The following is a 27,141-nucleotide window of genomic DNA, read 5'->3' as shown; positions in this document are numbered from 1 at the left end:
GCTGAATGAATGTCGCAAGTCCTTTGCTCGCCCAATGACGCTATTGACGACGTCAGCAGGGTCCGCTTTCCCACGCTGCGCGATTGAGGCAGCGCTTGCTTCTCGTCGATAGGAACCCAGATCAAAACCGGGGCGAGCTGATATGGTTTGCGCCAACAGCTTCTGGGAGCAGCTTTCGGGGGCTGGTCGATATTCCCCTGCACATCGCAATCAGCCGCCACCCTGACACCATGGCCGAGGAACTTTCATCCGCCTGCTGCTCTCCCCAACATCCCTCCGCAACTGCCCGGCCATCCCGTCGCTTGGACAGGTGCTCACCCGGCCAGCCGCCTCCACATCCCGCTCCTTTCCGGCAGCCAATCGCCGCGGGGGCGCGTGGTCTGTGGCTGCCCGCGGAGTGGCCGGCCGCCGAGTCATGCTGACGCGTCTTGACAGCAGCGGGTGGCCATTGTGCATGTCGTTGGACACCGTTTGCGTCGCTGCATGTCGTTCGGCGCGGCTGGGTGTTTGTCGATGCTGCTGGATGCCGCCGGGGCTATAAATCACGGCCGCTGTCTTGGGCCGGCGCTGCACACCCAAGCTCCTTCCACCACAACAGCAGCTCTTCCCCCTCCAAGCCTCACAAGCAACCCCCTCCAAGCCTCTCATCAACCATGTCCGCCAGAGCCGTCGACGATCTCCACCCCCAGCAGTTCCGGCAGTCCCGCAACGACGCCCCGATCCCCAGCAAGGTCTCCAAAGAGGAGCAGCAGATCTTCCTCGAGTCTACCATTGCCGATCGGGCCATCGACTGGTACGTATCCGAAGACAGGGACTTGATCGCCCCTGCTCTCCCGCGTCGTCAGCACGCACATGTAGTCGCTGCATAGTTCGAAATCATAGTGGACGCATCTTTCCCGTTCCTCATCAACTCTACCTTTGTATTCCACCCTGCAGCTACCCAGCGCTCGCCCGCGAGATCGAGAACCACGGATCTGAGTCTGTGCGAACTGCCCTCCACCATGTCGAGCACCAGCGACCAGCCGCCTCGGGCAAGCACTACACTTGCGAAAGCTGTGGGCACGTCGGCAACCTCTAAGCGACTTGCGCCTCCTGCTACCGAGCGACAGCTCCGATCAGCTCTCTAAATCTACCACCCACTGCATGCTCTCTGTTCTTGACGGTGCTGCCCTCATTGTGCTTGCGCCAGGAGGCCGTTCATGTTCTCGGTGCCCTAAACCCCACGTCGCTTCTGCCGCGACACTTTGCTCGATTGCATGGTGCACTCTTTCGCCTCGGAAACGACCTGTCCAAGTATTTTGCGACAGTCATTGCTGGCTATCCATATCTTTGTGTGCAGCCGTGATCTCTGTCAATGCAGTGTGTTTCAGCATCCACGGACACACCGCATCGTCGGAGAGCTCTGGCCGCTTTCTTTCTGAATGTCAAATACAATGCATATATGCTCATCCCATTGTCTCAAACACAGCTGTCCCAAACTGCCACAACTCAAGGTCATATGCCGAGAGCGGCCGTGAAGTGTATTGTGCCAACAAAAATGATGCGCTCTCAGGAAGGCTCGCTCCAGTTCCCACATCCGTCGTGGCACATCCAGGATCCTTCATCATGCAGCATGTGTCCGCGCCTAAACCATCGCTGGGTTTACATCCACCGCAAGCTCGAGATTGCAGACAGGGCGCAGTGTGATGGGTGCAGAAGCGCGGAGGGCTCCGCGCCTGCCCCTCCACCAACAAACTATCTTGCGTTTAGATGATTCTCTCTCGCTTGGGTCGGGTCATGGGATCGAAGGCTCCCTTTTCAGGCGGCGACGGGAGCAGCTCTCGTGGCAGGGTCTGGGGGTTCTCCATGAAGGTCGGGAAGGGAACGCTGGTGTCCTTGGGGAACACCTTGCCACGATATCCGGCCTTGACGGCATCCCGGACTCGGATGTATGCATCGTCGAAGCCAGGGATGGCGCCCTTGATGTACAGCAGATTGTTGTGGGCATCGATTTTCATAATCTGCAGATAGATCATAAGGGAAGGTGAGTCGCGGGGACAAACAGCTCTGCGCAGGGACAGACAGGCGATCTAGAAAGGGGGCTAACAGGAATGGTGCGACTGAATCGCGGGGGATATGGAGGGCCTCCGATAGCGGCCTGAACGGCAGTGCACATGCGTACCTTCAGATTCTGAACCGTCACGCTGGTACCTCCCATTCGGCCCGGCATTTTCTTGCCTGGGAAGACTCTGCCGGGGTCCTGTGGATCGCAAGGCGAGGGATATTGTCCGCATAGAGTCAGCCAAAGGACAGGCATTTGTCTCCAGCGACCGTTGTGCTGCCCCGTGTCGCTGCCTAGATGGTCAGTAAACTTACGTGGCGGTTACCCGTGGAGCCGATCGAACGGTGGGAGATGGAGGTACCGTGCGATGCACGGAGACCGCTGTATCCGTGGCGCTTCATACCGCCCTGGAAGCCCTTTCCGATGCTGCGAATTGATGCCACAGATTGCGATAGTGTGAGGAAGCAGGCACATCATGTCCGCCACCTCGCGCGGCCTGACGAGAGCGAGTGCGAGACTGAGGCATGGTATGGTATGGAGCTCTACTCACGAGTTGCCCTTGCAGTCGACATACTGCCCCGGCAAAAAGTGGCTGGCATGCAGCTTCAGACCTGGCGGCCAGGCGGATTCAAGGCCGTGCCACAGCCGATAGTGTGGACCCGATCAACAGAACCGACGCCGGCATCAAAGCGATTTCAAGATACCAGTCAGACACACAGTCAAAGGCTGCTGCCAACAGATCGCGGATCTGCTGTACCGCTTGCTCGATCGAGGGCACATACTCGTTCGTATTGCAACTGACCTGATGGCAAGCAAGCATCGGGAGAGACGCGGAACTCGCGCAGCACCTTCTTGGGGCTGATGCCGTACTTGCGGTAGTGATACAGAACCGACTTTGCGATGACCTTATGGTCGGGCTCGTCGACGGCCCCGATGGTGACCATCCACGAGCCGCACTTGCTGTTGAAGCGCGAGTCGATCACCTGGTTGTCGACGATCTGGAGGGATAGACAGCGCGTTAGTGCCGATGAAATGAGCACCATCCGAGTGGGCGTCCGAGTCCACGTTGCTCAGGTAGCGGGACCCAGTTGCTGCTTTGGTGCAGATGTGGTGTCGATTTTGCGATGATGTGTGTCGATTTGGTGCAGATGTGTGTCGATTTGGCGATGATGTGGGTGTGATACTGCTGACATGGATTCGGGCTTGATCGGCCCTCATCAACTGCACGACTTGGTTCGTGGCTGGGAGGTGGAAGCGAGGGCCCAACGCTGCTACACCGTGCGGTGCATGGTTTCGCCTGGTCGTCGCCTTGGCCAATCGCTGCCTCATGGCGACGACTCGGTGACGACTAGGCGATATGAATCGACATTTGCGCCTCAAGATCGTCCGGTAGAGAGTGCCATTACCTGAATGATGGTCACGGGGGTCTGCACACCCCACTCGTCCCAGATGGTGGTCATGCCTCGCTTCAGCCCGATGAGTCCCACCCGCTTTGACTCGGGTGTCCACTTGAGCGACGGGGTTGGGCCGGTGCCGTCCGAGATGGGGAAGGCCGGTGTCGGGGCAGGCGTGAGGACGGGAAGGCCAAGGCGAGCGCCCTCCCGGCAGGCTGCTGTCGAGCTCATGAGTTGGACTGTGGGCCGGGCCATGAGCGCCCGCTGTGGGGCGATCCAGCTGAGGGCACTGAGGCGGGCAAGCTTTGTGAACATGGAGATGTGTCTGTGCTGATGGAGACGAGGAGTTGCTCGCGGTTGTCGATGTCCTCGGCAAGGCAGGCAAGCGGTGTTGGCTTTGGCGTCGGTTGCTGGGCAGCGAATCTGCAGCAGCAGCAGCCCCGGTGCAAAGGTCGGTCGCAGGCAGTCGCTTTGATCAGGAACGATCTGCTCGATCGCCTCTGCGCTGGTTTGCATTTTTCGCTGCCCAAGCGGGAGAAAAAAAGCGCCGTGCACACGTGACCGAACCATGCCCGCGGCTTGCTGGACAGGGCGATTCTCTGGCTGGCGGCGCTTGCGCTTGCACCAACATCGGCACCAGTATCGACACTGGCACCGGCACCGGCACCGGCACCGGCATCGGCATCGACACCGACACCGACATCAGTATCGATATCGACAGACGAAATGTCCGGGATCTCGCTGCTCAGGGTCACGTCCGCCGTGCGGCCTGCGCTCGCATCGCCGCTGCGTTCGAGACCTGTGGCCGCTGGGCTCGCTCGGTCAATCAACATCGGCATCTCTTCAATACCATCGTCCGCGGCATCATTTGGCTCGCTTCTCGGCCCCCAGATCCGCTCGACGTCTCTTGGATGCAGACGTAACGAGTCGCTGGGCAGGCACCTTGCTCGGCATGCCGCCTCGGGCCACCAGCCGGCCGATGCCACTCAGTCATCGTCCGCTTCGACCGGCTCGCACCCTGGCCCCGCCCCTGTTCCCGCCCCTGTTCCGATCCCATCCAGTTTTCGCTGGTTTCCGCAGTGGACTCATCCATATCTCTTCTTGGCCCGGGTCGACAAGCCTGCGGGAACATATCTGCTGCTTCTGCCGTGCTTTTGGTCGATCGCCATGGCCACCTATGCGACACCTGCGATCTCGATGGGCGAGATGGCATACATGATGTCGCTGTTCTCTGTCGGCGCCTTTGTGATGCGCGGAGCAGGGTGCACGATCAACGACATGTGGGATCGCAAGATCGACAAGCTCGTGGAGCGGACCAAGGTCCGGCCGATCGCCAGTGGACAGGTGTCCATGTTCCAGGCCCTGACCTTCCTGGGATGCCAGCTGTCGACGGGTCTGGCGGTGCTCACACAACTGAATTGGTACAGGTGAGTGCGGCCCCTGTCATGGCAAGTATGCGTGAGTATGGCTGTCTCTAACCCCTGCCGGTGCCACTGGCGCTGCCGACGTTGTGATGGACATTGTCTCGATCAGCATTGGTCTGGGGGCGCTATCGCTCTGTCCGGTCATAATCTATCCGTTCATGAAACGAGTGACGTACTGGCCTCAGGCCGTCCTTGGTAGGCAGTCCAGTCTCACACTCGCTCGCTGGACGAGTGTCCAAAGCGAGCAGCAACCTGTCCAGATCCCCATGCATCGAATGCAACCACAGCTGACCAGGACGTTATGGCATCTTGTCTCGACAGGCATAGCATTCAACTGGGGCGCCCTGTTGGGTTGGGCGGCCATGCTCGGCAGCTCGAACTGGGCGGTGACGCTGCCGCTGTATGCCGCTGGCATTTGCTGGACGCTGGTCTACGATACCATCTACGCGCTGCAAGATATCAAGGACGACGTCAAGGTCGGGGTCAAATCGACGGCGATTCGGTTCGGCCGCAACATCATCTCGTGGCTCTCGGCTTTTGCCGCCGGCACTCTGTCGCTGCTCTGCATCAGCGGCTACGCCAACGACCAGGGCCCGCTCTACTATCTCGTCTCGGTAGGAGGAGCCGGTGCCCATTTCCTGTGGCAGATCACAACGCTGAAAACGGCCTCGGTCGAGGATGCCGCCCGGAAATTCAGGGCAAATGCGCGGCTGGGCAGCATCATTGCCATTGGCATCATTGCCGATACGCTGATGCAGCGATATGGGCCCGAGTGGTGTTCGAGACCAGCGAAATCGAGACTCGACGGCCAGCGTGGGCCCAGCGAAACAGCTGTACCCCAGCAGAGCGGAAGCGAATAGATGCATATGCGTCCATGGGAGGCGAGTCGACGGATGTGGGTCAGGGCACATGAAGTCAAATACAGAACGCAGCGAGTTGCCCTGCTCCGAGTCCCACCCGTCGCTTTCGTCGAGCGCGACCATCTTGGTCTTGATCAACACAAGCGATTCTCGCCAGTCATCGCGATCGGATCGCCGCTGACCGGATCGCCTTTGATCCACTCGACCAGCTCCCCAAATCAGAGTCGCAGACGCTGTCCTTCATGCAAGCCCCCACGAGAGTGCAAGTGCTGTCGCTCTACCGACAGTTTCTCAAGGTTTGCCCCGAGAGCAACCGCTGTCATGTCTCGGCACCATGCACACCGTCCAAGGCATCTGCTTGACGCCAGCTGATCCTCTCTGCGCTTGATGGATTCAAAAAGTCGGCCAAACAGCTACCCACAGCAGAGCGCCGTGATCTGGTCAAAAAACGGGTGCGGCACGAGTTCCGGAAGGGCAAAGTCGCCCCAGCCATCGTCCCAGAAGATGCGATTGGAACGGAAATGGCCAGCCCGGCCGAAACAAGCGGGTTCCTGTATGAATTCGGTCTCACGCAGCTCGAGAATCTACAGGCTCAGGTGCAGCACCTCCGGCAGCTCCGAGACCAGCCGCTTGTCGTGCCCCTGGACATTTACACCCCAAGCAAGCCGCGGCCGGCAGTGAGAGGCAAGGCGAGCTATCTGTTCCGGACCGAGGAGTGGGCGGGCTCGCTCGGATGCAAGAAGCGATAGAATGTCCACGCCATGAACCGGGATGCCCTTTGCGCCTGCAAGCCATCTGGATCTGAATCTAAGCAGCACATCCACCATGTCAATCGGCTTTCGTCGTGCTGCCGCAGAGAGCTGCTGCAGCGGGTTGCTTCGGCGGGCGCAGAGCGAGCACCCGGCGCAGTGCGCAGCACGGCCGAGTGTGCGATGGTCGCACGGGGACGCAGCCAATCGCGCGCGGCCGCCCAGCCGACCTATCGGCCGTATCGCCTTTGCGCAATCAATGGCTTGCAAAGCCCTCTGGCCTGCAGATCCCCAAGGGCGTCGTCCTGTCTCGGCTCTCTCCCCATCGTCGCTCCTCCGCCCCGCCGCTGCAATGTCGACCAGCTCCCTGATTGCCACCGACCCCGAGGGCTATGAGTTCCCCAGGTCCAAGCTCCGAACGCTGCAAGGTGTGCATCGCTCGCTGTCCCCGGCCTTGCCTGGGGCGCGGCTCCAGAGCAGCGGCATCGAAAGCTGCGACTGGGCCATCCATATGCGCTTCGCTGCCGCTGCACTCGTTCTTCCATGTGGATGCCAGGCCCTCCGCACCAGTCCTGCGTTACATCGCTGGGGGCGTTGAGGTCCTGATTCTGTCCTGATTCTGGTCCTGATTCTGGTCCTGATTCTGGTTTGATTCCCATCCTGGTTCTGATTCCGGTCCTGGTTCTGATTCTGATTCTGGCTGTTGTGGCTGCTGCTTCGCCCATCCGGTATCAACGAACTGCATCGATCAACCGCATCGCTCCCCTGTGTCCTTGGCGATTCGATACGTGTCTCCCGAATCAATCCATCGTGTCGCCACGAACTGCTCCAGATCCCTCAAAGATTCCCCTGGTGGTCGTGGCGTGTGGCTCCTACTCACCAGTCACCTACCTCCATTTGAGGATGTTTGGTAATCGTCGCCTGCCTCGCCTCGCCTGCCTCGCCTCGCCTTGCCGCTTTGGCTCGCATCGCTGCGTCCTGCTATCGGGATGCGATGCCCATCCGCTGGCGACACTGCGACACATGCACTCATCATCGTGCCTCCATCGGTTCGACCGCAGAGATTGCATACGACGCTCTTCGAGATCAAGGTGTCTATGAGGTGCTGGGAGGCTACTTTTCGCCCGTCAGCGACATGTACTCCAAGCCCGGCCTGGCCCCAGCCTCGCACCGAATAGAAATGTGCCAGCGTGCCGTCGAGACAAGTTCGTGGATCATGGTCGACACCTGGGAGCCCAAGCAGTCGAGCTACCAGCGCACCGCGACGGTCCTCGATCATTTCCACGAGCAGCTGAACGGTCCAGACTCGCCATCGGGCGGTCGCGGCATTCTCCTCCCTGATGGTAACTGTCGCTGCCCCCTGGACCCACGATCCCGCTCGCCTGGATGGCGGTGCGATCCATGTAGTCCAGCTAATGAAGCAGGCTCTGACGATCGTCCTTTTTTCCGTCGTCCAACCCGACAGGCTCAAGGACGGAAATCCGTGTTATGCTTCTCGCTGGCGGCGATCTCATCCAGTCATTTGCCGTTCCCAATCTGTGGGCGACCGCTGATGTAAGCAGCATGATTCTGGCACTGCACTGGAAGCATTTGTGTCGATGGGTGGTTGCTAGGCCGCTGTCCTTGCGACTTGGTCCTCGAGTTTCTTGAGTGGCCAAGTGTGCCCAACCGTGGTTCCCGATCGTGTATCTCCATTCCATTCATTTGGCTGGCACGCTCCCCTCTGCGGATTGGGCTCGCAATCGTTGCTGATCTTTTGTCATCGTCTGTGCTGATGTCGACATCGATCCCTGGAACCAACTGCCCGGTCAAATATGCGGCCATTCCTTCGACATACCGCGCCAACATTTGTCTCTCACGATGGTGTGGCCCCAACTAGCTCAACCACATTCTTGGCAAGTACGGCTGTGTCATTATCGAACGAACAGGCGCCGATGTCCATGATTTTTTGCTCTCAAACGATTCGCTGCATCAACACCGGGTAAGTGACGGCCATTTCCGCTGCAGCAACTCGGCCTCAACACCCTTGCCCGAAATGCGTGTGTGGTGAAGCAACAGCGGGTCAAGTGTCCTAAGAGTGGACAAAGCATGACATCTCACGCTCCAGGCTTTGCTGAGCAGAAAAAAGTCATCGTCTGCAAGCAGTATATCCACAACGACATCAACTCAACCAAGATTCGACTGTTCATCCGCCGCGGCATGTCTATCAAGTATCTGCTGCCAGATCGAGTTGTTGACTATATCCACGAGCACAAATTGTATCTCCCGGACTCAAAGTAGATCATTCAGTCGTGTATTCCAAGAGCGGCTCAGCTTCGTTTGTGTTGAAGTGCTGTCGCCCAAATCAATCCAAGGGCACCACGATGTTACAAAAACAATGAATGCCCATCACGAGCTGGAATAGAACTCTCATGAACGTACAGGCTGTGATCACCTCGTGGCTGCATCAAAAGCTGATGTCTCCCTGGTGCACAAGAGCAAGCTCAAAGTGTGCATGCTTCCAGGGAAAGGGCGTAACGAGGTATATGGGCGACAAGGCCCGTGTTTGGTATTGACCGGCGTGACGCCTATCGCCTGGGTTTCTACCTCGCCTTGGGGATGATCAGGGTCTTGAACACCTTTCGAAGTGTTCGCCACAGGAGATGTGCATCTGGATCATGCCAGTTGAACATTCTCATGCCATCCAGCTCGTAGTAGCCAACTATGTTCGTCAGGCCCAGGAGCTAATCGATCGGTCCGACCTTTTCGTGGCCGCTTTCTTGCCACTCAGGGTATCGCAGCTTGAGCTCGTCCACTGTCCGTTGCTTAGTTGAGGCAGCATCGGGATCAGGGCCATTTTCCGAGGTCCTTGAGGTTGCCGATGGCAGCTTCCAGACCCTGATCCGTGGACTTGCGGTACCAGAAGACAGCAGCGTCGATATCCTCGGGCACGCCTTCGCCAGTTTCGTAGCAGACACCGAGCTCTCTCTGTCCGTATCGATTGCCCTGTTCAGCGGACTTGCTGAACCACTCGAATGCCCTCTCGTAGTCCTCCGATACTCCTAGGCTCAAGTGGTAGCACATTCCGATCCAAAACTGGCTGTCGCTGCGACCTTCGTTGGCGAGCTGTTTAAAGATGGCCGCTGCCTTTGTCTGGTCCTCTGTGGTGCCGAATCTGTGGAAAAGGCACACGGCCATCAAGTGCTAGCACAGCCAGTCTCGGTCCAATCCCAACTGGCAGAGATCGAAGAATTTGCGGGCCGCGGGTGGATTGGACTGGATGATGCCCCGGCCGAGGTAGTGCATCCAGCCGATCGTGTGAGTCGCAATGGGCTTGACGACTGGGTCGGTGGACTTGTCGCTGACTTCCTGTCAGTGGTTGAAGGCATCAGCTTCGCTATGTTCGACACCGTGGCCGATCAACGAGAACCATCCACGAAGGAGCGCGATGTGGAGTCGGCCACATTCGCTGCCTTTATCTGCAGCCTTGGAATACCATTCGATGGCTGCGTTGTAGTCTTGTTCGACACCTTTGCCGCTCTCGTAGCATCGACCGAGGGAAACCTGCGCCTGAGGGGTCCCACGATCTGCAAGCTCTCGATACAACGCGAAGACCTTGGTGTGGCCCTGATCGAGTCCGAGTCCGTTGAGATAACACCGGGCGAGGTGGAATCGTGTCATTTGATGACCTGAGTGGGCTGCATTCTCCAGATGCTGAAATATCTGCTGACGCTTGGTAGTCTCTTCAGGTTCATCGTCGTCACCATCATCATCATCTTCTTCTGCGTCTTGGTCGTTCTTGGATTGCAGTACCCAAGCCAGGAAGTACGATGCCGTATTGTCTTGCTCTGCTTGTTCGACGAGCCAGGATCGGTCGACGGTGACTGGGTCGTCGCAGTGCAACAGACGATGGTGAAGATGTCTGGGATGTGGTCGAGCGAGAGCTGGGTGATATCGGGCATCGACGAGGTTGTTCTGGCTTCAGCTTGAGTTTGGTGAGTGTGAGGTTACTCCGTGTTCGATGCAAGCTCGTTCATGCTGGCCATGCTGACGGAGACAAGTGGGTGATGGAGATGGACAGGAGACAGAGAGGGAAGATACGGAGAAGCAAACCAAACACTGGCAAACCAAACACTGGCCATCGAGGTCACACACACAGTCCGATAGTTTGATGGCTTGACTCGTTGTTGCTCTTGTACTGCCACCATCATTGTTGGATCACACAATCCGATGTTCCAGACACATGCTTCATCAAGCTACACCGGCACTCTGCACATTCGGATATCCGCTCCTTTGGGTGCATTATCTCGTGAGAAAACTGGATCCCCGCATCAGTGAGCTATTGCATTATGTGCTCAGTATCGCTGTGCTGCATCAAGTATTCGAGGATGGCTGTCCTGTTTCGTGTTTCTTGGGGGGGGGGATGCAAACCGCTCACCCAGTGGCTCTCGTATCCCATTCCCCGCTTCCAGGTGCTCTACTCCTCTCGTCTTCGTTCTTAGGCCAGGATTACTGATATTCAACCAAAGCTTGTCCGCTTGTGTGTCGATTCAGACGAAAGGGCAAAAGTTGGCATTGCGAGTAAAGACCCATCATCAAGACAGCATGTGATCTCACTCTCCAACAGCCAACATCACTGGACGCTTCCTTGAGCCGAAATCGAGGGCGCTGGCACAACAGATCCAATTTACCAGAGTCACATCGCGGATCTAGTGGCCGCCACCGGCACCCGAGATTTGCAGAGACAGACTGAGGACCATGACAAACATGCCCCAGCCCGCCAAGGCCACCGCGCCGACTTTCATAATGTCCCATTTCGTAGCTTCGTCCGGTCGGTCCATGACCTGGCGAAGTCGGTAGTAGAACAGCCCGGGCAGGATGTAGCAAATGGTAGTGGAGCCAGTTGCGCCAACAAAGGCCAGGACCTAACGCCGGGGTGCAAAGACGAATCAACGGTCAGATCGATGGAACACATCGTTATGAACTCTTCGTGAGGCAATGTCCAGTGCCATCGTTTGGGCGACAACCTTGCCCAAGAAACCCGAGACTCAGCGACAGAGGCCCTCACCGTAGACAAATCGTGGACAACCAAGGCAATGACAAGGGTCGAGATGATAATCCCAACGGTCAGCAGACGGGCGTCGATCTCAAATTGACGCCGGGGGCTAGCTCCTTGTTCGGCAGAGCCGGCTGGCAGCAGGGGTGAAATATGTTCGGGTTCGATGGCGCCTTGGCCTTCGCGCTCGACATGGCGTCGCTTCTGATAGTGAGAAAGAACCTTTTCGAGTGAGTTGCGGCAGGGATGGCATTGAAGCGGGTAGCTGAGCAGGACCAGAATGGCAATGGCGAGCTGGCCGCCAGTGACGGTGTTTCCGGGAGGATCTATCGAATCAGGTCGACATCAAGCGATAAGGGGGTGAGTTCCGATGATTTCGATGAATGGCGAGCGAGCACCGAGCAGATAGGGCACCGCGCGAATAGGGCACCGAGCGACAGGGATAAAACATGGAACGGGCTATTAGCCGCTTGCTTCATTTGGAGGGCTCCCCGAATACCGACATCGCTCTTAACACTAGCTGTTGCCACTCCCTCCACTCAAAGCAGCACGAGCGTGGACTCGCAAGGTAGGTGCGCTTGGCGAGCAGCGGGTACGTACACATGCTAATGACATTGTCCGAGACGTTGTTGCCAAAGGTAATGTATCCGATGACGCCGATAAGCTCGTAAACGGTAAAGGATGTGCCGATCGAGGCCACAATCACCTTGGACATGCGGCCAATGGTGTTGTCGCGAATCTCGTTGTAGACAGCAAAGATCTAGAGGATGACGAAATGCATCGTTAGCGACTCCCGGGCCGAGCATCAGACATTGGCGGTCTGGAGACATCGCCACGACATTGGTTTCGGTGTTCGAGCTCGATCGACGTTATAAGGCAGCAAGATTCATGGTTTTGGACTCGGAGCCGGTCTGGGCTTACATTTTGATGGCAGGTGAAGGCAAAGACAAAGATCGGAAGGGTCTTCCAGAAGGACAGGTCCAGGTTGGCCCACCGAATGTCACCCCACGGGATCTTGGGGGGCATCTCCGGCGACGGGCTGAGGGCATAGTAAATGACGATGAACAGCAGGTATACGACGGCGCCCAGGGCTAGCGCCGATGTGTATCGCAGCGAGTCCAGTCTCTTGGCGAAGCAGAAGGGCGTAACAATCAAAAGGCCGATGACAATCCAGAGTTCCTTGGTGCGCCAAGCCGAGGCCGAGTCCAGGAGCGGGAAGAATCCATCCACAACCTTGGGCATCTGGTAATGCGGCAGCGGATTGTTCGGCGCATCCGAGGCCGATGGGCCGGAGGGTTAGTCCAAGGGAACGGCGAGGATACCACGGCGAAAGTTGCTGCTCTCGCCGAGCGCCGGGGATATGGCCACGCATATCCGCTCATTGATGCAGTCGGATCCGTCGCTCGGCAAGCAGACCCAACCGCCCCCCGCCCCCACCCAACAATGGGACAATCACTGCTGCACATGTGCCCGCCTATCCGGTTTCCAAGTCATCAGCCAGCATCCTTACCAGCGAGCCCGTGATGACGAGATACGAAATGGAAACACCAAAGCATTTGATGGCAATGGCAAAGTCAAAGTAGATGGCAGCCGAAGGGTAGGTGACCGATGCAATCGAGAAGAACGACGATTGGCGGCCGCCAAGTTTGGCAGCACAGATGGAGAGCAGCAGCAGCCCAAAGCCCGATGCAAATGCCGAGAACAGGATGATCAGGACACCCAGCAGCAAGCCAACCCTCGATACTGCAGAGGGCTGGAGTAAGGTCGGCCAGCGGAACAGCGGAAGGGGTGTCCCGTTGGGTTTTGACGACGGATGACCGGGCCGACACAATGCAGAGAAAGAAAAGTGGAATGTTAGACATCATACGGTCTTCACGCTGGATAGCGAGCTATCGCACGACCAAGGCAAGACGCCCCGTGCTTGATGTGACGGCGACGCAGGCCAGCGGTCTCGAAGCCAGCGCAGGCGGAGGCCGATCGCTGCCGTCAGCTGAAGCCACCCGCACACAGCAGAGTCGTCCGTCATCCACCCCCTCGTTTCTAAGATGCGGGGCCATCCGACAGAACCATGCATGGGCATGCCCAAATCAGCGAACCAGAACGAGGCAGTACCATCGCCAACATCCCCGAGCCCAGAATGGTGTTGGTGATGTTGATGACCGACGAGGCAATGGTGCCCTGCGGCTGCCGATGGGAGGCATGGTTCTCGACGACCACATGCGGGGCGTCGTCGTCGTCGTTGCGATGGTTGTCGCTGTGCTCGGGCTGTGTGTGCGGCATTGGAGGAATGTCGGTCGATCGGCGGATGCAAACGAGCAGAGCGACCAGCAAACAGACCAGTGGGTGATGAGAACGGGCGACCTTCGGGTGCGCCGCCTTTGAATCTGGTTGGTCAGCGCGGCCCGGCTTTGCCTTTGCCTTCGTGGCTTCTTTGGATGCCGATCACCGCCGATTGCGTCTCGTCCTGCACTCGGCCGGCGCTTGTCTTCCAATCGCCCTTCCGAGCAGCCGCATCATTAGGCCTTCGCCCGTCCCTCTGTACAGCTCCATCCAAATGGTATCCGTCTTGGGGGTGCAGCTTCAGTCGGGCAAAGCTTCTTGTCCAGCGCTGGCTTGTTCTCGATCTGCACGCCGTACTCCAGTCGCTTCCCTGGGGCGCACACTCCCGGACAAGCATGATGCTTTGGACCAAAGGGAGCAGGGCCATCCTGCAGCCCAGTCTAATCTTCCAGCTTCCGTTTTGCTCGCTGGCTGCCCTTGGTCGATATCCGCAGAGCCGACAGGACCAGCATCACCCACGCACATCGCCACCGAAACGTCCGTTCAGGACCCACCGACCATCGTCCGCACATGGCCCCGGCACGCCTCGCTATGCTGTTGTTGAAACGGCGTTCCCGCTTGCTTCTCGTTCGTGGGTCTCGGCCAAGCGGCCCTCCAGCGCCTCGGACGGCGACGAACAAGAGCGAGCCTTGGCCATCACGGTCGTCACCTACAATATTCTGGCCGACAACCTGGCATACCAGCACCGACATCTCTACGACCACACATTTGACAACCACTGGCTGCTCCAGTGGTCGTACCGAGCCCCGAGGCTGCTGTTTGAGCTCCGGGGTAAGCACCATCCGCCGAACCACGGCTATTTTGGCACAGCCGGCGATGCTTTCGTAACAGCCCTGTGGTTGGCCAACTGACCCGAGTGCTCGATCGGCCACATCCTCCTAACCAGAATCACAGGGCGACGTCATTTGCCTGCAAGAGGTTCAGGAAAAGTACTTTTACTCCAAATTCCAGCCCTATCTTGCACAGCATGGCTACCAGGGCCTATACAAGAGGCGTCTGGGAAACAAGCAGGATGGACTGGCGCTGTTCTTCCGCAAGTCCAAGTAAGTCTCCGCCGAGCAGCTCGGGCCAAAGATAGAAGCTCTCGCTCCAAGTGGAGCGCAGAAGCTGTGAGCGCACAAGTCTGACTCGAGCGCCACGCCGTTGCCACCGCGCAGGCTTCGGATGGTTGATCGAGAATACGTCGAGTACTCTCGATTCACAGGAACAGATCGTGATAACGTCGGGATAGTTGTCTTGTTTGAGGGACTCGGTGAGAATCAGTCCCAAGCAGAACACAGCAGCAGCGTTTCCTGTGACTCTATTGCGTGAACTCTTTGGTGTGCCTATCGATGTTCGTCTGTCGCGCCTGGCGAGCAAGCAACGGCACATGAACATGGACTTGAACAAGAGGAATCGAGTGCACGATTCGGGCGAGGCTGCAACTCGTTCATGCGACTCAATGCGTGGTCGTATTCATATATCTGCCCGAACCCATGACCCTTTCCGCCCAGACTCTGGCCAACGATTTTGTGTCGCGACAACACATATCCTGTTCAACACCAAGAGAGGCGATATCAAGCTCGCACAGCTGAGCTGCTTGTTGGCGAGGATCGACGCAATGGCCACGAAGCACAGCCGAGATGCCACGAAGGATATTGGAGTCGGTAAGTCGCGAACGACAGTGAATTATCGATGCAGTCGGCTCGACCAGCACACCAAGCGCCTCTGTATCGCTGGTCACTGATGATTCCTTGTTTACGGGGCCCATGGCAACCGCAGTTGTCTGTGGGGACATGAACATGACCCCGCACTCGTCGCTCTATCAATTCATGATCAGTGGCAGTCTCGACACAAGCGACTCCAGTCTGTTTCCATATTGGTCCGGACAGACGCCGATGCCGCTTTGGCTGAGTAGGCGCCGACAGCTGACCGGGACTTCATCTGCAAGATCAGGCGCCAGAGAGCCGCAGCTGGATCCTCGTATGCAAGCCGTGGTCGATGAGTACAAGCAGGACAATGTCTGTGCCGAGGGCGACACCGAATTTGAATTGCGTCCGTGGCAGCTACCGTGGGCAAGATCCCGCCCAAGCATCGCTGGTGAGTTTCGGTGCCTGCCTGCTTGATTTACTTGACTTTGCGCATGATCAAAGTGCTGGGAGGCGTTTGCAGAGTTTCCCGGTCGGGCTGGAACCGAAGGACACGGACAGACAGACGGGCAGTCCTCTAACAGCCCGTGCTGCGGGGCTCTGGCTCTGGAAGGCCATGTTCTCCAAGACCAGAGGCATGCTCGGCATCCATTCCGGCTGCAATGCGCATACCACCCCCATGTCGATGCCGTCTCTGGCGAGGAGTACTGCACGACGTGGCACGGCGATGCTCGACAGTCCGTCGACTTTATGTTCTTCGGCACGTACAGGCCCGAGCTTGTCGAGTCAAAGCCGGAAAGTGGCCCAGCCACCAGCCCTGTCGGCCACAAGCGCAAGCAATCGGCACCCGCAGGGGAGCAGCAGGGACATGTGTGTGGGAACGAGCACCAGCCGGGGCGGATCGAGCTGCAACGGTTCCTGCAGCCTCCCATTGGCGAGGCGTGCCAGCCAATGCCGAACGAGTCGCAGCCGAGCGACCACTGCCTCTTGGCGGCGCGGTTTTGTGTCCGCTAGTGCGTCGCACAAGGCGCGCTACGCGGGCTATGGCGCGACGCGGCATCCAGCCCCACAGTGCGGCTGTGCCGCAGCTGTGTTGCAGACTGTGCGAGTGCGGCACCCCCAACACGCGCCTGTGTGCTACACAGACACTGACAGCCTGGCCGCAGCTCTGCTGTCGACACAAACAGCGCGGCGAGTGCAGTGTGGGGCTGTGCTTGTGTGTCTCTCGCTGCCTCCTCGCTGCCTCCTCGCCGTCTCCTCGCTGCCTCCTCGCTGCCTCCTCGCTGTCTCCTCGCTGTCTCCTCGCTGTCTCCTCGCTGTCTCCCGCCTTGGCCATCGCCGTTTGCCTTTCTGCTCGCGGCTCTGCTTTGCGGCTGGGCCGGCCTTTCATCCCATCGCATCCGATCCCATCAACCAAATCGCATCCGATCCCATCAACCAAATCGCACCGCATTCCGTCGCTCCTGATCCCAGCCCTCTACATCCCATATCGTCCTATCCCTTTCCGTCGGTCTTTGGGCTGTGATCCGCCATGTCGTCGTCCACCTCTCTCCCGCCTGTGCCTCCTCCCCCGCCTCCGGCTTCGTCGAGCTCCCAAGCACCATCGTCGCAACCGCCTCCCTCGACCCAGCCTTCGTCCACCACCACCACCACAACGACTACTACAACCACCACCACCACCACCACCGACAGAGCCAAGTCCACCACTACCGATGATAGCAACACCTCTTTGACTCTCGGTCCCAAGGGAACTTCTACGATTCCGTCCGTCTCCTCCACCTCGACGATAACCGGCTCCCCAACTCCTGATCCCGGCCCGTCTGGTCCCGCCGGCCTCTCCATGAACTCGATCATCATTCTGTCCGTCGTTGGTGGCCTGGCTTTCCTCGGCATCTGCAGTGAGTAAACACACTATGTCGCTGGTCTCATCGTTGTCCAGATGGCGTCCAGCCGGCGACTGGGTCGTCAGATGCCCACCGCTCCCCGTCGCACTTTTGAATGGCCGCTGGACTGGACTGGACTAGACTGGACCTGTCAGTTCCGCGCACGCTTGTTCGGTGGCTCGACCGGGGCTCCTGCTTTAATTATCACTGGATCCTCACTTGATTACTGCTCTCGATGCGGCATCGTCTAATCCACCGTCGCTGCTTCTGCTCGCCTTGACAACACAATATGCACTTGTGTCTTGCCACCTGCCGAAACTCTCGTCCTTGACGGCGATCGACATTCGACCCCACAGTTGTCATTGCCTACTTCTTCATCCGATCGACTCGGGAAAAATACGAAAGCCAGTCAAACAAGCTCAGTGCCCGGTACTCGACCGACGGCCCGCTCCCTGTCCAGGCTCATCGCCCTATTGCCGATACCGCATATCAGTCTGGTAAACATCACATCGCTGTGCCGACAACCTGCCAACCGGACTCGGATCGGCATCGGGCCAGTGTATAAGGCTCGCTGCTGCCTGGTCTTTGCCCCTTTGTTGTGTCTGGCTGGAGGCTGCAGACAGCGTTACTCGTGCGCCCGGACTGGCACAGCGCACTGATACCACACCCGCTCTCCCTTTCCTGCGCTGCGAAACAGGCCCAGGCTCGCAGTATTCCGGATACGGTGGCCCGCGCGTTGCTGCAACCGTGGGCGAACCCCAGTACGGCCACTCCGAGTACAGCTACAACAACCACGGCCCTCAGCAGCCCTACTATGGCAACGACCAGCAACAGACCTACTACCAGAACGATGGATACGGTGGCTACGGCGCATCTCAGCCCCCCGCCAACTCCAGCAACCCTTACTACCGATAGGCATACATATATCCTACCGCCGTTTAGAGTCTTCCTCCTCTCGTCCACTTTTGCCGCACGCATTTCTTGCCGCTTGTCTCCGCTTTCTTTCGATTCATTCTCTCTCGCTCTTGCCCTACTGCTCTCTGCTTTGATGGCGGCATTGCGTCTTCTGAAGCCTGTCAACACCAGGCGATGCTGGTGGGGGTGGAAAATCCCCTTCTGAATCCACGCGATTCTTGGACAGCCATGACCTTTGCCAGGGCCTTGCAGACTGGGGGGCTCTGCCGTTATTTTTCGTCTCTTTCCATACACGCCCAGTTGTTGTTTGACTGTGGGCTTTGTGGGTTTTCTGCTTTGGATCGCGAGCGCACACATACTCGTCGCTTACAGCGTTTCCGAAATGAAATGGGACACCCCGTTTTTTAACCAGGACAGTGGTTTTTTCTGGAACCTGAATACACCCACACTCATCGCATTCATGGTCAAGCACAGCACCATCTTGATATCGAGAAACCACACTTTGTCCAGAGCTGTGCAAGCTGCCATACGCTGTGGGATCGAGACATCAATGTAGCCAGGAACATGATCTCGGTATGCCAGTCGATCATCGCCACAGGAGATCGACTGAGTGTAGACTGTATCAACCTTGCGCTCAATGCCTGGGCTTCTATGTGACTCGCTCAAAACAGTGGAACACGCCCATGTTCTCAACAGACAATATCGTCGCTTACGGCTAAAAGGAGAGGGGCTGACTTTCGGAGCGGCCGTGGAATCAGAATGTGGCTAATTACGGCCATTATGAAAGTTTACCAGCCAGCCAGTCCGATTGAGCCGACGGCATTGCTCCGACCCGCTCGATCCGCATTGGATTATGGGGCAGACGGCGTGTATTGCATTGGATCGCAGGGTGCTGCAGCATGGCCCGATGAGCTCGGTCCAGTGTCGCCGAGTAGCTATGAGCTGGAGCGTCATCCACCGCTCGATCGTACAATCAATGCTGCGTGCAGCTGTGAGCTGCAGAGGAACAGCGACGATACCAGACAGCGCCGCAGTTCGATGTCGTTCCGCGTTGTGCTGGCCAGTGACAGCTCGGGGACGGCCAGAGTTCCGCATCTTTGGAATAGATGCAAACGTCGACTGGGGAGGCTAATTGTTGATCGGTGCCGCTCAGTACTCGATGTCGTCCTTGAGGAGATTTCCGCCGAGAACGACCTTTTCGCCAGGCTTGAAAGCAGGCATGCCCATGTAGGGGCAGCTGGAGCAGCGGAAGGCATCGCCAAGATAGCACTGGACCGCCAACAGAAACGGCCACCAGCGATAGAGTCAGCACCATGCCCCATCACGCCACTGGCACCGCCGTTGATCGGCATGTCCTTACGCCTGATCACAGCTTTGATCTCAGCGCTCCAACACTTCGAAATCCACCTCGATGTCCGCACCAGCGCTCTCTACATACGTTTCCACACGAGGAGACAGGTACGGCCTTGCGCTGCTTGCCCTGAACAACGGTCACGCCCGTGGCAGTGGTGGTGGCCGAGATCGTTGGGCCCGCCAGGGTGGCAACCTGCTCAATTGCTCGTTGTTCTTCCTCGGCTTCTTCTTCGGCCCGGCCACAGGTGCAATTCTTGCAAGCCTTGCGTTGTCCATCCGTTAGCTCGCAATCGTCGGGTCCTGGAGTTGATGGAGACAGGCGTCGAGCATTGAGTGAGCCATGTGGCTATAGGAAGCTTCTGACTGCATGATTAACTTATCGCTCCAGCGAAAAAGGGAGGGAAAACACTCACGTTGAACCGGCTTGGCACGGTCCTCCTCATCCAGCAGCGCTTCATCGTCCTCAAGCTCAGCATCGTCGTCGTCGTCGTCGTCATTGGCAGAGACCGTCCAGACCGACTGTTTGGGAGCGGGAGAGGCGACTACTGGATCGACGGCGTTGAAGACGAGGGGCGAGTCGATCCACAATGTCAGCAACGCCATCGAGGTCAACAGCAGCACCGACGGTATCAGCAGCGTCAGCCAACAGATCAATCACATGTGTCTGGCTTGGCGCACCGTACGAGACTGCCTGCACCAACCTGGGGCTGCACTCGCCGCCTTCTTGCCAAAGGAGAGCTTGACAGCGGCACCGACTTCGTACGCAGGCTTCTTCGCCGTGACCTCCGAGACGAACAGGTTGCCGCTCAGGGATTGCTTCACGGCCTCGACATCGGCAGCATCGACGCCCCAGAAGGCAATCCAGCTCTCCAGCTCCGCATCCGACACCTTGCGTGAACCAACCAGCTCGATGTCAACCAGGCCGGCGAGCTTAACGGCCGACAGGAGAGCGGAGGGCGTTCTGGAAGGCAGAGCCGGGTTGCCGTGCTTGGAGGCGTTGATGGAGGCTGCCGAGTCGACAACGGTGGGTTCGGTGATGTGGAACGAGCCCGAGGGCTTGAGCGACCGCGAAAGGGCAGAGAGCGACGCTTCCGGGTGCACAAATGCCGGTGGGTTGACGCAGCCGGAGACAATGGCCGAGAAGGACGAGCCCTTGAGAGTGACTATGGCGCCGGTGTGCGGATGGCGGAGAGATGAGTGGCAAGGCCGGCGAGACAATGAGCAATTGAGCAATTGATCCGGCAATTAGAGAGAGCACAGACCAGTGGAGTATCATGGCACACGCAGGAAGCATCTACTCACTCTGCTGCAGACGATCCAGCTGCTCAAAGGCAACCGAGCCGGCGGCCCCGACGATGTCGACAATCTGAGCTCGGGAGGACTGGAGATCCTGGGGAGTGGCGGCAGGGTTGCCGATCATCAGAACAGAGTCTCCAGATCGAAGAGCACTTGACAGAGGCATTGCGATTGTTTGACGCTGGGAGGAGATGCGGGTTTCGGGCAGCGGTCTTGGCCGAGTGATGTTCTGGCGGCTGATGGACAGATGGATGGTCAGGATCGGAATCGACGAGAGGCAGCTGGGAAGAACGGTCCTGATATCGGCTTTGAAATGCGAGAAGACGAGCGAGAGACGAGAGCAGAGAACCGAGGACGGTCAGCAAGGCGGCCCGACTGGGACAACATGGGCGGGAACGAGAGGGAGAACTTGAGCGAGAAGCGGCCGACCAGCTGATTGCTGTATCAGCGACTGCGCACGATCGGAGCCGCCGGCCAATCACAGCGTGTGCACGGGGGCGGCAGACTCCGACAATCTCGCCGCCAGGATCGAGTCTTGGGCATGTCCTGGGCATGTCCTGGGCATGTCTTGGGCATGTCTTGAGATTCAGCATCGAGTCTGCATCTGCGTGGACGTTGGAAGCAGTGCTGGTGTTGGGAATCTGCTTTGGTGTTGTCTGCAGGTCGGCAGCAGAAGCGACGGCATTTGCACCAGCACCGGCACCCACACCAGCAATGCGCCTGGAGACACCGGCAGTGCAATCATCCGTCGGCCGCACATTCGCTTCAGGATCGATGCTCAGGATCGGTGCTCAGACGTTGTCCCCTGAGTGCCATAGGATCTGGATTGCTGCGAGTGCCCCGCATCATCCCCATCTGCCGCCCAGGAATCATTCGGCCAGGGCGCTCGATTTCAGTGCCGCTGCGACCCATCGCCCGCGGCATCTATCGGCCTTGATTTTGCTCCCGTTTACGGCCGCGGTAGCTGCCTCAGTCTCGTCAGATGCGGTGTTGTGTCGCAGGCCGCCAGTGAGCCCCTTCACCCTCGTTTCAGCGAGTCCTTGATTCGTGGTCGAAACATCATCGCCCCATCAATCGGAGGACCACGGGTCTGGCTTCAGGCAGCCAATGTTTCCTCACAGCGACAACGGCGCTCCGCTTTCGGGCATTTCTGAGAGGCACTGATGGGGGCAGGGTCGGCCTCAAGTGACCTGCTCCTCGCCTCGCCGCCTGCACACCGGATGCTTGTCCGTGGAGCCCGTGTGCGCCGACTGCCACCCCCTCCAGTTTCGACCGAGCTTGATCTGCCGCCGTGGTTGCAACAATGTGATTGAGGTGTCGACGGAAGACCTACATGTTCTCTTTTTCCTCGTCCACCACCAACCACGTCAACAGAGTAGAGGAGTACTGCTCGATTGATGGGCTATTAGATCGCCATTGGAGACCGAGCGAGCGGGGCCAGAGGCTTATTCTTGCTTTTTGCTGAGCTTCTCCTTGGACCACCCCCCCGGTCGTGCAGAACATTCTTCGCTGGTGGTGTGTATTATTAGGTTGCTCGATGCCCGGGCAATCATCCAGCTCGCGCACTCTGCCGTGTGAGCAAAGCAGCGTCGCTTCTGCTGCTGCAGCTGAATCGATCTTGGCGAGCGTCGTGTTCTGCATATAATACTCGCTTTGGCCCTTGGCCGCGTCGCTTTCCTCTGCAATTCTTCATCGGCTCTCGTCGTCTAACCTTGCCTCCTCTTGGCCTGTTGCTTCTCCGTGCGAAACGGCTCCTTCCGCTAACGATATAATCAGCTAGGTAAGGCTCGTGATATGCTCGCGGTGCAGCATTCGGTACAGAACCTGCTTGGTTTGGTTTGGCTCTTTTATTTCGCATCTGGGACTTTGGTCTAGAGTTCAGCCTGGCTATCCGGTCGGGATATTAGCCCGAGTATCCGGTCGCTCGCGCATACGATCCCACGTTGTGTGCATTTGTCAACTTCTAAAATCACAGCCCGACGAGCATCCCTTCTCTGCACCTTTTCTGCTGCTCGGCCGCACGGCCAGATATCGATGCTGCCTCCCGAATTCCCACGCCACCCCCACACACATCGCTGGTTGCTCGCTCTTCCCTCCGAGGCCTGCAGCTGCCGGATGGAGCCTGCGTATAAATAGACGTTCCACGCTTCCCTTCTCTCTCTCTCACCCTCACCCTTGCCCTCGGTAATTGCAGCATTGAGTCCCGCACATTGGGCCTGCTGCACCCCGGCACACTTCTCGCTTTCGTCTCTCGCCATCGCCTCGGCTGTGGGGCGGCGGCGGCGCTTGCCGATATTTTTGGCCCCCCGTGACCGGCCTCGGGAGCGCCCACACACACACACGTGTGCTTGCGGCTCTCGTTGCCCCGCAGAGCGCCGACCCGTCGTCTCCTCTTCCTCCATCTTGCATCCTGGCTTGGACCAGCGGCCAGTACTATTCTTTTCCTGGTTACTGTTTGCCGTCTGTCGCTCCCATCCCGCAGCCGAGTCCCCTTGGTAATGCCCGGGCCATTGGTGCCGGCGACCGTTCCCGGCCGAGTTTCCTTTGGCGTCTCTGCGTCTCCACTACCCCAAGTGTCTCCCTCGTCTGGGCTGCGTCTGGACAGCGTCACTGCTTGAGCCATCGGCGAGCGCTCCGATTCCCGGGCTGGTCCGCCATGGCTGATGGCGATAGGATTAAATTGCTGATGCTCTGCTCTACTCCGTTTCCTATGCTCCTACACTCTTTCGAATGGCATCCATCCCGCCCCGGTCGTTTGGTCGGCAGCTACAAAGGTTTAACGGGAACACCAAACCAATATGTCGGACTTTCCTTCGTCGCTCCAGCAAACGCCATCCGCGACCCTGCTCTCTTCCTTGGACGAGGAAAGCATGAGGCTTGGGGGCGGTGGCAGCGGCGGTGCCCTCCCGTCCTCCGCAGCCGTCCTGTCCATGGGTGCTACCCAGACCTTTGAGTACACGGACGACCCTATGGATGAAGTGGATGAGCCGGACTACTTGGACGGCGAGTACGATTCGGATCTGGACCACGACGACGATGATGATGACGACGACGAAGAAGACGTTCTTGACGATGATGGCTCTCTCTCCTGCAACGAGACCGAGGAGGAGGCCGATGATGAGGACGAGGCTCACCATGACCACAGCCATATCCACAGCCACATCCACAGCCACGCCCACGGCCATGTCCATAGTCATGGCTTCCAAGTCGGCAGCAGCTCGGCCCAGTCCTCGGCCAATGGATCTGTATTTCAATCCACCCGCGACCGTCCCTTGGGCCGCACATCCCAGCTGATCTCGGCAGTCTCGGGTGACCACCGGAAGCCTCCCGAAAGCCAGCAGGAGCTGCGGAAGCGTATCATGGTCATCCAGCAGGATACGTCCATTCCCCCAGCCGAAAAGGCCAAGAAGATCCAGGTGAGCGTCGCCATTACCGACCCCTCGACCCGTGGGTTGGCTTGGTTTGGCTCACAGAATGCCACTATTGCTCCATTGTGATCTCGTCCTCACGGCCGATGACTCGAGCCGGCCCGGGGGTTCGCTGTGTTTCACTCTGCAGTGCTCGCAGCACAGTGGCGCTGACACATCCGCCTTTACCGTTACCAACTCGCAGGAGCTGATGACGACCCAGTGGACCACAAAGCAGAAGGCGCAGAGCAGCCGTGCCAATGTAGCTAACAAGCTTGATGACAAGCGAGCCGACTTTGATCTGGTCACCGAGGAAGACAAGCAAATCACCTACCATGTACGTATCTCATCTGAACGCCAAGACGGGCTCGTATCGTATCCCAGTGTGTGATATGGCCGATGCTTTCCGCTTGCATGCACACTCGCTCGCACTTTGGGTTGCGTTGCTTCGCTCGTTGTCTGCCTCCCGTCGCCGCCCAGCGGGAATTTCTCGATGTGGATTCTGACTAACATTTGTGCTGCATCGCTTGCAATGTCTTCAGAACAAGGAGCTCGGCATCATCGGCTGCTCGCACTACCAGCGGTCTGCCAAGCTCCAAGCCCATTGTTGTGGCAAGTGGTTTACCTGCCGCTTCTGCCACGACGAAATCTCGGACCACAATATCATCCGGTAGGTTCCTGCATAAATTGCTCGGCCGAATCTTTGTGATGCTGCCCTCACAACGATTGCTGTGTGGAAAGCTCCGAGTTCTAATTGCTGAGCCTATCTGTCTCTTCATTCCCTGGCCCCACCCCCGCCACGCCCTGGCCATCGATCGCTTTTGACCACACGCTCGTATTTCCATGCGCCTGTCTCGTATTTCCACCCGCTTGTCGCCTGCAGCAACCTCACGACCACCATGATGTGCATGTACTGCTCCACCGTCCAGCCCGCAGGCCAGCAGTGCATCAACACAGCCTGCGGCCGCAAAGTAAGCAAGTACTACTGCCACGAATGCAAGCTCTGGGACGATGATCCAAAGAAGAACATCTACCATTGCTACGACTGCGGAATCTGCCGAATCGGCAAGGGCCTCGGCATCGACTACTTCCATTGCAAAAAGTGCAATGTTTGCATGGCTATCAGTCTGAAAAACCGCCACAAGTGCATCGAACGAAACTTGGAGAGCGACTGCCCGATCTGTGGCGAGTACATGTTCACGTCGACCACGACCGTGATCTTTATGGTGAGTGCAGACGAGCTTGATTCGATGCAGAGGATGTGGTTGGCGGGCGATTTGTTGCAAGGATACTAGTGCCATTGCAACAGCACTTGCGCTATCGCGCGTTGCAGCTCGTGTTGCCAGTACGCTCACCAGACTCATTCGCTCCTGATCCCGGATCCCCGCAGCCCTGTGGCCACTGCATACACTACAAATGCCATCAGGAATATATCCACACGTCCTATCAGTGCCCAACTTGCTTCAAATCCCTCGCCAACATGACCGAATACTTTAGACGCATCGACGCCATGCTCGAGCAACACCAAATGCCGCCAGAATACGCCAAGACAGTCTCGCACATCTACTGCAACGACTGCGAGAAGCGTTCCGACGTCAAGTTCCACTTTCTCTACCACAAGTGCGGCTTTTGCAGTGGATACAATACCAAGGTGCTCCGAACCTCCGAGAAAAAGTCGATTGAGCCCGAGCCCACCACCGACACGGACGGCACCAAGCCTCTCTCGGATCAGTCCGCTGCTCTTGACGACGCCGCCAAGGCTCCGAATGCCGCGGTCTCGTCAGAGGCCACCTCGCTGGCTTCGTCTTCGACACCTTCGTCGTCATCCTCCCAAGCGGATCTGAACGAGGGGCTCAACGACGTGACCACCACCTTCACGTACCAGACGCGAAGCGCAGCCAGCAGAGGCTCGGTATCTCGGACCCTCACCCGGCTCTTCTCAGATCAAAACTGAGGTGAGTAATCCATTCTGTCGAATCCGAAATCCTTGTACCGATGTGCACGGTGTCGCTGTGTTTGGCCAAGCCGGCAGCCAGCAGCCGGGATGGTGGCGATGGGAATGGTCGTCTCGGAGGCGTACCACGGAGATCTGCATGACGGACCAAGGCATGACATGGTGGACGGCCTGATGGGTATTTGGCGTCTGTTTCGGCGCAGCCTGTGTTTGCCAAGTACCTGACTCGCTGTCCTTTGCGTAGCTCTCCGGAAACGGAATCGGACCCGAGGAAATCTATGCTGTTCTTGCGGCCCTCCCCTGATGAATCACCGTATCCCTTCTGTAAAAGTAGCTGTCCTGTTCGCACCGCCCTCGCTTCGGCTCCTTCCACCCCTCTCCCACAGCTGCCATTCCTCCTTCTTGCCTCAGTTGATTTCCCCGTGGTCCTTACTGTCTTTTGTCATGATTGTCACTGCCGTTGTCGTTGCTGCTATCGCTGCCGTTGTCGCTACCGCCGTTGGTTGCCCGAGTCTTTGTTATCACCATCGAGTCATTTATTGTGCCGCTTCGTCCAGCATAAAACAGCTCGTCCTTGGTCCCATCACCACGGCGCTCTCTGTGCGTCAAGCGACGACTGGTATCGCGAGACGGGACACTTTGTGTTCGAAACGACATGCTCTGAGTCGAAGACAGCTGCTTTGGGTCTTGATCGATGGATGTGCGTGAGGAAAGCTGTAGGTTGGCTCAGTGCTCCGGGATGGCTGGCTTCGACTGCTCAGCCGCATTGGCTCTCGCTTCGTTGATCCTGCACCATGGCCAGCTGGGACATTACGCCCACAACATCGACCAATGCGACAGTGCTCCGCCGTTTCGTAGCATC

General features: G+C 58.0%; 12 protein-coding genes across 12 annotated transcripts; 8 read left to right on the top strand and 4 right to left on the bottom strand.

The window, feature by feature from the left end:
* Positions 1-467: 467 nt before the first annotated feature.
* On the top strand, positions 468-1,462 carry BJ171DRAFT_594689 (uncharacterized protein). The gene is made up of 2 exons (XM_053114541.1): positions 468-793; positions 937-1,462. The coding sequence occupies exons 1-2, from the start codon at positions 484-486 to the stop codon at positions 1,125-1,127; spliced, it is 501 nt and encodes a 166-aa protein (XP_052971738.1). The 5' UTR covers positions 468-483; the 3' UTR covers positions 1,128-1,462.
* BJ171DRAFT_5383 (uncharacterized protein) lies at positions 934-1,741 on the top strand. The gene has a single exon (XM_053112894.1). The coding sequence runs from the start codon at positions 1,144-1,146 to the stop codon at positions 1,684-1,686; it is 543 nt and encodes a 180-aa protein (XP_052971737.1). The 5' UTR covers positions 934-1,143; the 3' UTR covers positions 1,687-1,741.
* BJ171DRAFT_484652 (translation protein) lies at positions 1,463-3,935 on the bottom strand. The gene is made up of 6 exons (XM_053109017.1): positions 3,448-3,935; positions 2,844-3,039; positions 2,592-2,652; positions 2,356-2,467; positions 2,162-2,239; positions 1,463-2,000 (listed from the first exon to the last, which is right to left on the bottom strand). The coding sequence occupies exons 1-6, from the start codon at positions 3,748-3,750 to the stop codon at positions 1,746-1,748; spliced, it is 1,005 nt and encodes a 334-aa protein (XP_052971736.1). The 5' UTR covers positions 3,751-3,935; the 3' UTR covers positions 1,463-1,745.
* A 124-nt stretch (positions 3,936-4,059) lies between these two features.
* On the top strand, positions 4,060-5,809 carry BJ171DRAFT_484651 (para-hydroxybenzoate-polyprenyltransferase). The gene is made up of 3 exons (XM_053109016.1): positions 4,060-4,862; positions 4,969-5,054; positions 5,181-5,809. Exons 1-3 carry the CDS (start codon positions 4,162-4,164, stop codon positions 5,717-5,719), a joined length of 1,326 nt encoding a protein of 441 aa, XP_052971735.1. The 5' UTR covers positions 4,060-4,161; the 3' UTR covers positions 5,720-5,809.
* A 13-nt stretch (positions 5,810-5,822) lies between these two features.
* On the top strand, positions 5,823-6,666 carry BJ171DRAFT_484648 (uncharacterized protein). The gene is made up of 2 exons (XM_053109015.1): positions 5,823-6,015; positions 6,121-6,666. The coding sequence occupies exons 1-2, from the start codon at positions 5,962-5,964 to the stop codon at positions 6,466-6,468; spliced, it is 402 nt and encodes a 133-aa protein (XP_052971734.1). The 5' UTR covers positions 5,823-5,961; the 3' UTR covers positions 6,469-6,666.
* Positions 6,667-6,820: 154 nt separating this feature from the next.
* Positions 6,821-8,748, top strand: BJ171DRAFT_557457 (uncharacterized protein; the record flags this gene model as incomplete). Its single annotated transcript, XM_053113092.1, has 6 exons — positions 6,821-6,896; positions 7,301-7,378; positions 7,530-7,811; positions 7,934-8,022; positions 8,348-8,449; positions 8,590-8,748. The coding sequence occupies 6 exons, from the start codon at positions 6,821-6,823 to the stop codon at positions 8,746-8,748; spliced, it is 786 nt and encodes a 261-aa protein (XP_052971733.1).
* Positions 8,749-9,113: 365 nt separating this feature from the next.
* Positions 9,114-9,556, bottom strand: BJ171DRAFT_484642 (Sel1 repeat family protein). The gene has a single exon (XM_053109014.1). It carries the CDS (start codon positions 9,529-9,531, stop codon positions 9,295-9,297), a length of 237 nt encoding a protein of 78 aa, XP_052971732.1. The 5' UTR covers positions 9,532-9,556; the 3' UTR covers positions 9,114-9,294.
* Positions 9,557-11,059: 1,503 nt separating this feature from the next.
* Positions 11,060-13,783, bottom strand: BJ171DRAFT_608899 (vacuolar amino acid transporter 5; the record flags this gene model as incomplete). Its single annotated transcript, XM_053115242.1, has 6 exons — positions 11,060-11,372; positions 11,516-11,829; positions 12,104-12,263; positions 12,425-12,745; positions 13,014-13,256; positions 13,616-13,783. The coding sequence occupies 6 exons, from the start codon at positions 13,781-13,783 to the stop codon at positions 11,157-11,159; spliced, it is 1,422 nt and encodes a 473-aa protein (XP_052971731.1). The 3' UTR covers positions 11,060-11,156.
* Positions 13,784-13,941: 158 nt separating this feature from the next.
* BJ171DRAFT_484635 (Endonuclease/exonuclease/phosphatase) lies at positions 13,942-16,762 on the top strand. The gene is made up of 7 exons (XM_053109013.1): positions 13,942-14,060; positions 14,278-14,614; positions 14,730-14,886; positions 15,001-15,095; positions 15,337-15,489; positions 15,605-15,922; positions 16,085-16,762. Exons 1-7 carry the CDS (start codon positions 14,058-14,060, stop codon positions 16,483-16,485), a joined length of 1,464 nt encoding a protein of 487 aa, XP_052971730.1. The 5' UTR covers positions 13,942-14,057; the 3' UTR covers positions 16,486-16,762.
* A 102-nt stretch (positions 16,763-16,864) lies between these two features.
* BJ171DRAFT_484634 (uncharacterized protein) lies at positions 16,865-18,726 on the top strand. The gene is made up of 3 exons (XM_053109012.1): positions 16,865-17,369; positions 17,711-17,851; positions 18,052-18,726. The coding sequence occupies exons 1-3, from the start codon at positions 17,003-17,005 to the stop codon at positions 18,267-18,269; spliced, it is 726 nt and encodes a 241-aa protein (XP_052971729.1). The 5' UTR covers positions 16,865-17,002; the 3' UTR covers positions 18,270-18,726.
* Positions 18,727-19,123: 397 nt separating this feature from the next.
* On the bottom strand, positions 19,124-21,181 carry BJ171DRAFT_484632 (cytokine-induced anti-apoptosis inhibitor 1, Fe-S biogenesis-domain-containing protein). The gene is made up of 5 exons (XM_053109011.1): positions 20,925-21,181; positions 20,324-20,785; positions 20,036-20,164; positions 19,708-19,922; positions 19,124-19,538 (listed from the first exon to the last, which is right to left on the bottom strand). Exons 1-5 carry the CDS (start codon positions 21,082-21,084, stop codon positions 19,419-19,421), a joined length of 1,086 nt encoding a protein of 361 aa, XP_052971728.1. The 5' UTR covers positions 21,085-21,181; the 3' UTR covers positions 19,124-19,418.
* A 3,704-nt stretch (positions 21,182-24,885) lies between these two features.
* Positions 24,886-26,279, top strand: BJ171DRAFT_418355 (zinc-ribbon-domain-containing protein; the record flags this gene model as incomplete). Its single annotated transcript, XM_053107341.1, has 3 exons — positions 24,886-24,995; positions 25,209-25,551; positions 25,716-26,279. Coding segments are annotated over 3 exons (1,017 nt in total), but the record flags the coding sequence as incomplete, so codon positions are not given.
* Between the last annotated feature and the right edge of the window lie 862 nt (positions 26,280-27,141).

This window comes from Polychytrium aggregatum, assembly GCF_025602895.1.
Source record: "Polychytrium aggregatum strain JEL109 chromosome Unknown BJ171scaffold_1, whole genome shotgun sequence".
In the NCBI taxonomy this organism is placed as follows: Eukaryota; Fungi; Chytridiomycota; class Chytridiomycetes; order Polychytriales; genus Polychytrium; species Polychytrium aggregatum.
The sequence above is the reverse complement of the archived record's forward strand: the minus strand, read 5'-3'. Positions and strand labels throughout refer to the sequence as shown.

Excerpts from the sequence above, each read along its gene's own strand:
- BJ171DRAFT_484632 (XM_053109011.1), bottom strand. The coding sequence starts at position 21,084 with ATGCCTCTGTCAAGTGCTCTTCGATCTGGAGACTCTGTTCTGATGATC. Across the intron at positions 20,786-20,924 it reads GCTGGATCGTCTGCAGCAGA|TCACTCTCAAGGGCTCGTCC; the intron begins GTGAGTAGATGC and ends CCGGCGCCATAG. Across the intron at positions 19,539-19,707 it reads CTGTCTCCTCGTGTGGAAAC|TGCTATCTTGGCGATGCCTT; the intron begins GTATGTAGAGAG and ends TTGGCGGTCCAG.
- BJ171DRAFT_594689 (XM_053114541.1), top strand. The coding sequence starts at position 484 with ATGTCGTTCGGCGCGGCTGGGTGTTTGTCGATGCTGCTGGATGCCGCC. Across the intron at positions 794-936 it reads GCCGATCGGGCCATCGACTG|CTACCCAGCGCTCGCCCGCG; the intron begins GTACGTATCCGA and ends TCCACCCTGCAG.
- BJ171DRAFT_484635 (XM_053109013.1), top strand. Across the intron at positions 14,615-14,729 it reads GCTGCTGTTTGAGCTCCGGG|AATCACAGGGCGACGTCATT; the intron begins GTAAGCACCATC and ends CCTCCTAACCAG. Across the intron at positions 15,096-15,336 it reads TGTCTTGTTTGAGGGACTCG|ACTCTGGCCAACGATTTTGT; the intron begins GTGAGAATCAGT and ends CTTTCCGCCCAG.
- BJ171DRAFT_484642 (XM_053109014.1), bottom strand. The coding sequence starts at position 9,531 with ATGTGCTACCACTTGAGCCTAGGAGTATCGGAGGACTACGAGAGGGCA.
- BJ171DRAFT_484651 (XM_053109016.1), top strand. The coding sequence starts at position 4,162 with ATGTCCGGGATCTCGCTGCTCAGGGTCACGTCCGCCGTGCGGCCTGCG. Across the intron at positions 4,863-4,968 it reads ACACAACTGAATTGGTACAG|CATTGGTCTGGGGGCGCTAT; the intron begins GTGAGTGCGGCC and ends TGTCTCGATCAG. Across the intron at positions 5,055-5,180 it reads CTGGCCTCAGGCCGTCCTTG|GCATAGCATTCAACTGGGGC; the intron begins GTAGGCAGTCCA and ends TTGTCTCGACAG.
- BJ171DRAFT_5383 (XM_053112894.1), top strand. The coding sequence starts at position 1,144 with ATGCTCTCTGTTCTTGACGGTGCTGCCCTCATTGTGCTTGCGCCAGGA.
- BJ171DRAFT_484648 (XM_053109015.1), top strand. The coding sequence starts at position 5,962 with ATGCAAGCCCCCACGAGAGTGCAAGTGCTGTCGCTCTACCGACAGTTT. Across the intron at positions 6,016-6,120 it reads TCTACCGACAGTTTCTCAAG|TCGGCCAAACAGCTACCCAC; the intron begins GTTTGCCCCGAG and ends GGATTCAAAAAG.
- BJ171DRAFT_484634 (XM_053109012.1), top strand. The coding sequence starts at position 17,003 with ATGTCGTCGTCCACCTCTCTCCCGCCTGTGCCTCCTCCCCCGCCTCCG. Across the intron at positions 17,370-17,710 it reads GGCTTTCCTCGGCATCTGCA|TTGTCATTGCCTACTTCTTC; the intron begins GTGAGTAAACAC and ends TCGACCCCACAG. Across the intron at positions 17,852-18,051 it reads CGATACCGCATATCAGTCTG|GCCCAGGCTCGCAGTATTCC; the intron begins GTAAACATCACA and ends GCTGCGAAACAG.
- BJ171DRAFT_484652 (XM_053109017.1), bottom strand. The coding sequence starts at position 3,750 with ATGTTCACAAAGCTTGCCCGCCTCAGTGCCCTCAGCTGGATCGCCCCA. Across the intron at positions 2,653-2,843 it reads CGATGCTTGCTTGCCATCAG|GTCTGAAGCTGCATGCCAGC; the intron begins GTCAGTTGCAAT and ends CCTGGCCGCCAG. Across the intron at positions 2,001-2,161 it reads TGACGGTTCAGAATCTGAAG|ATTATGAAAATCGATGCCCA; the intron begins GTACGCATGTGC and ends ATCTATCTGCAG.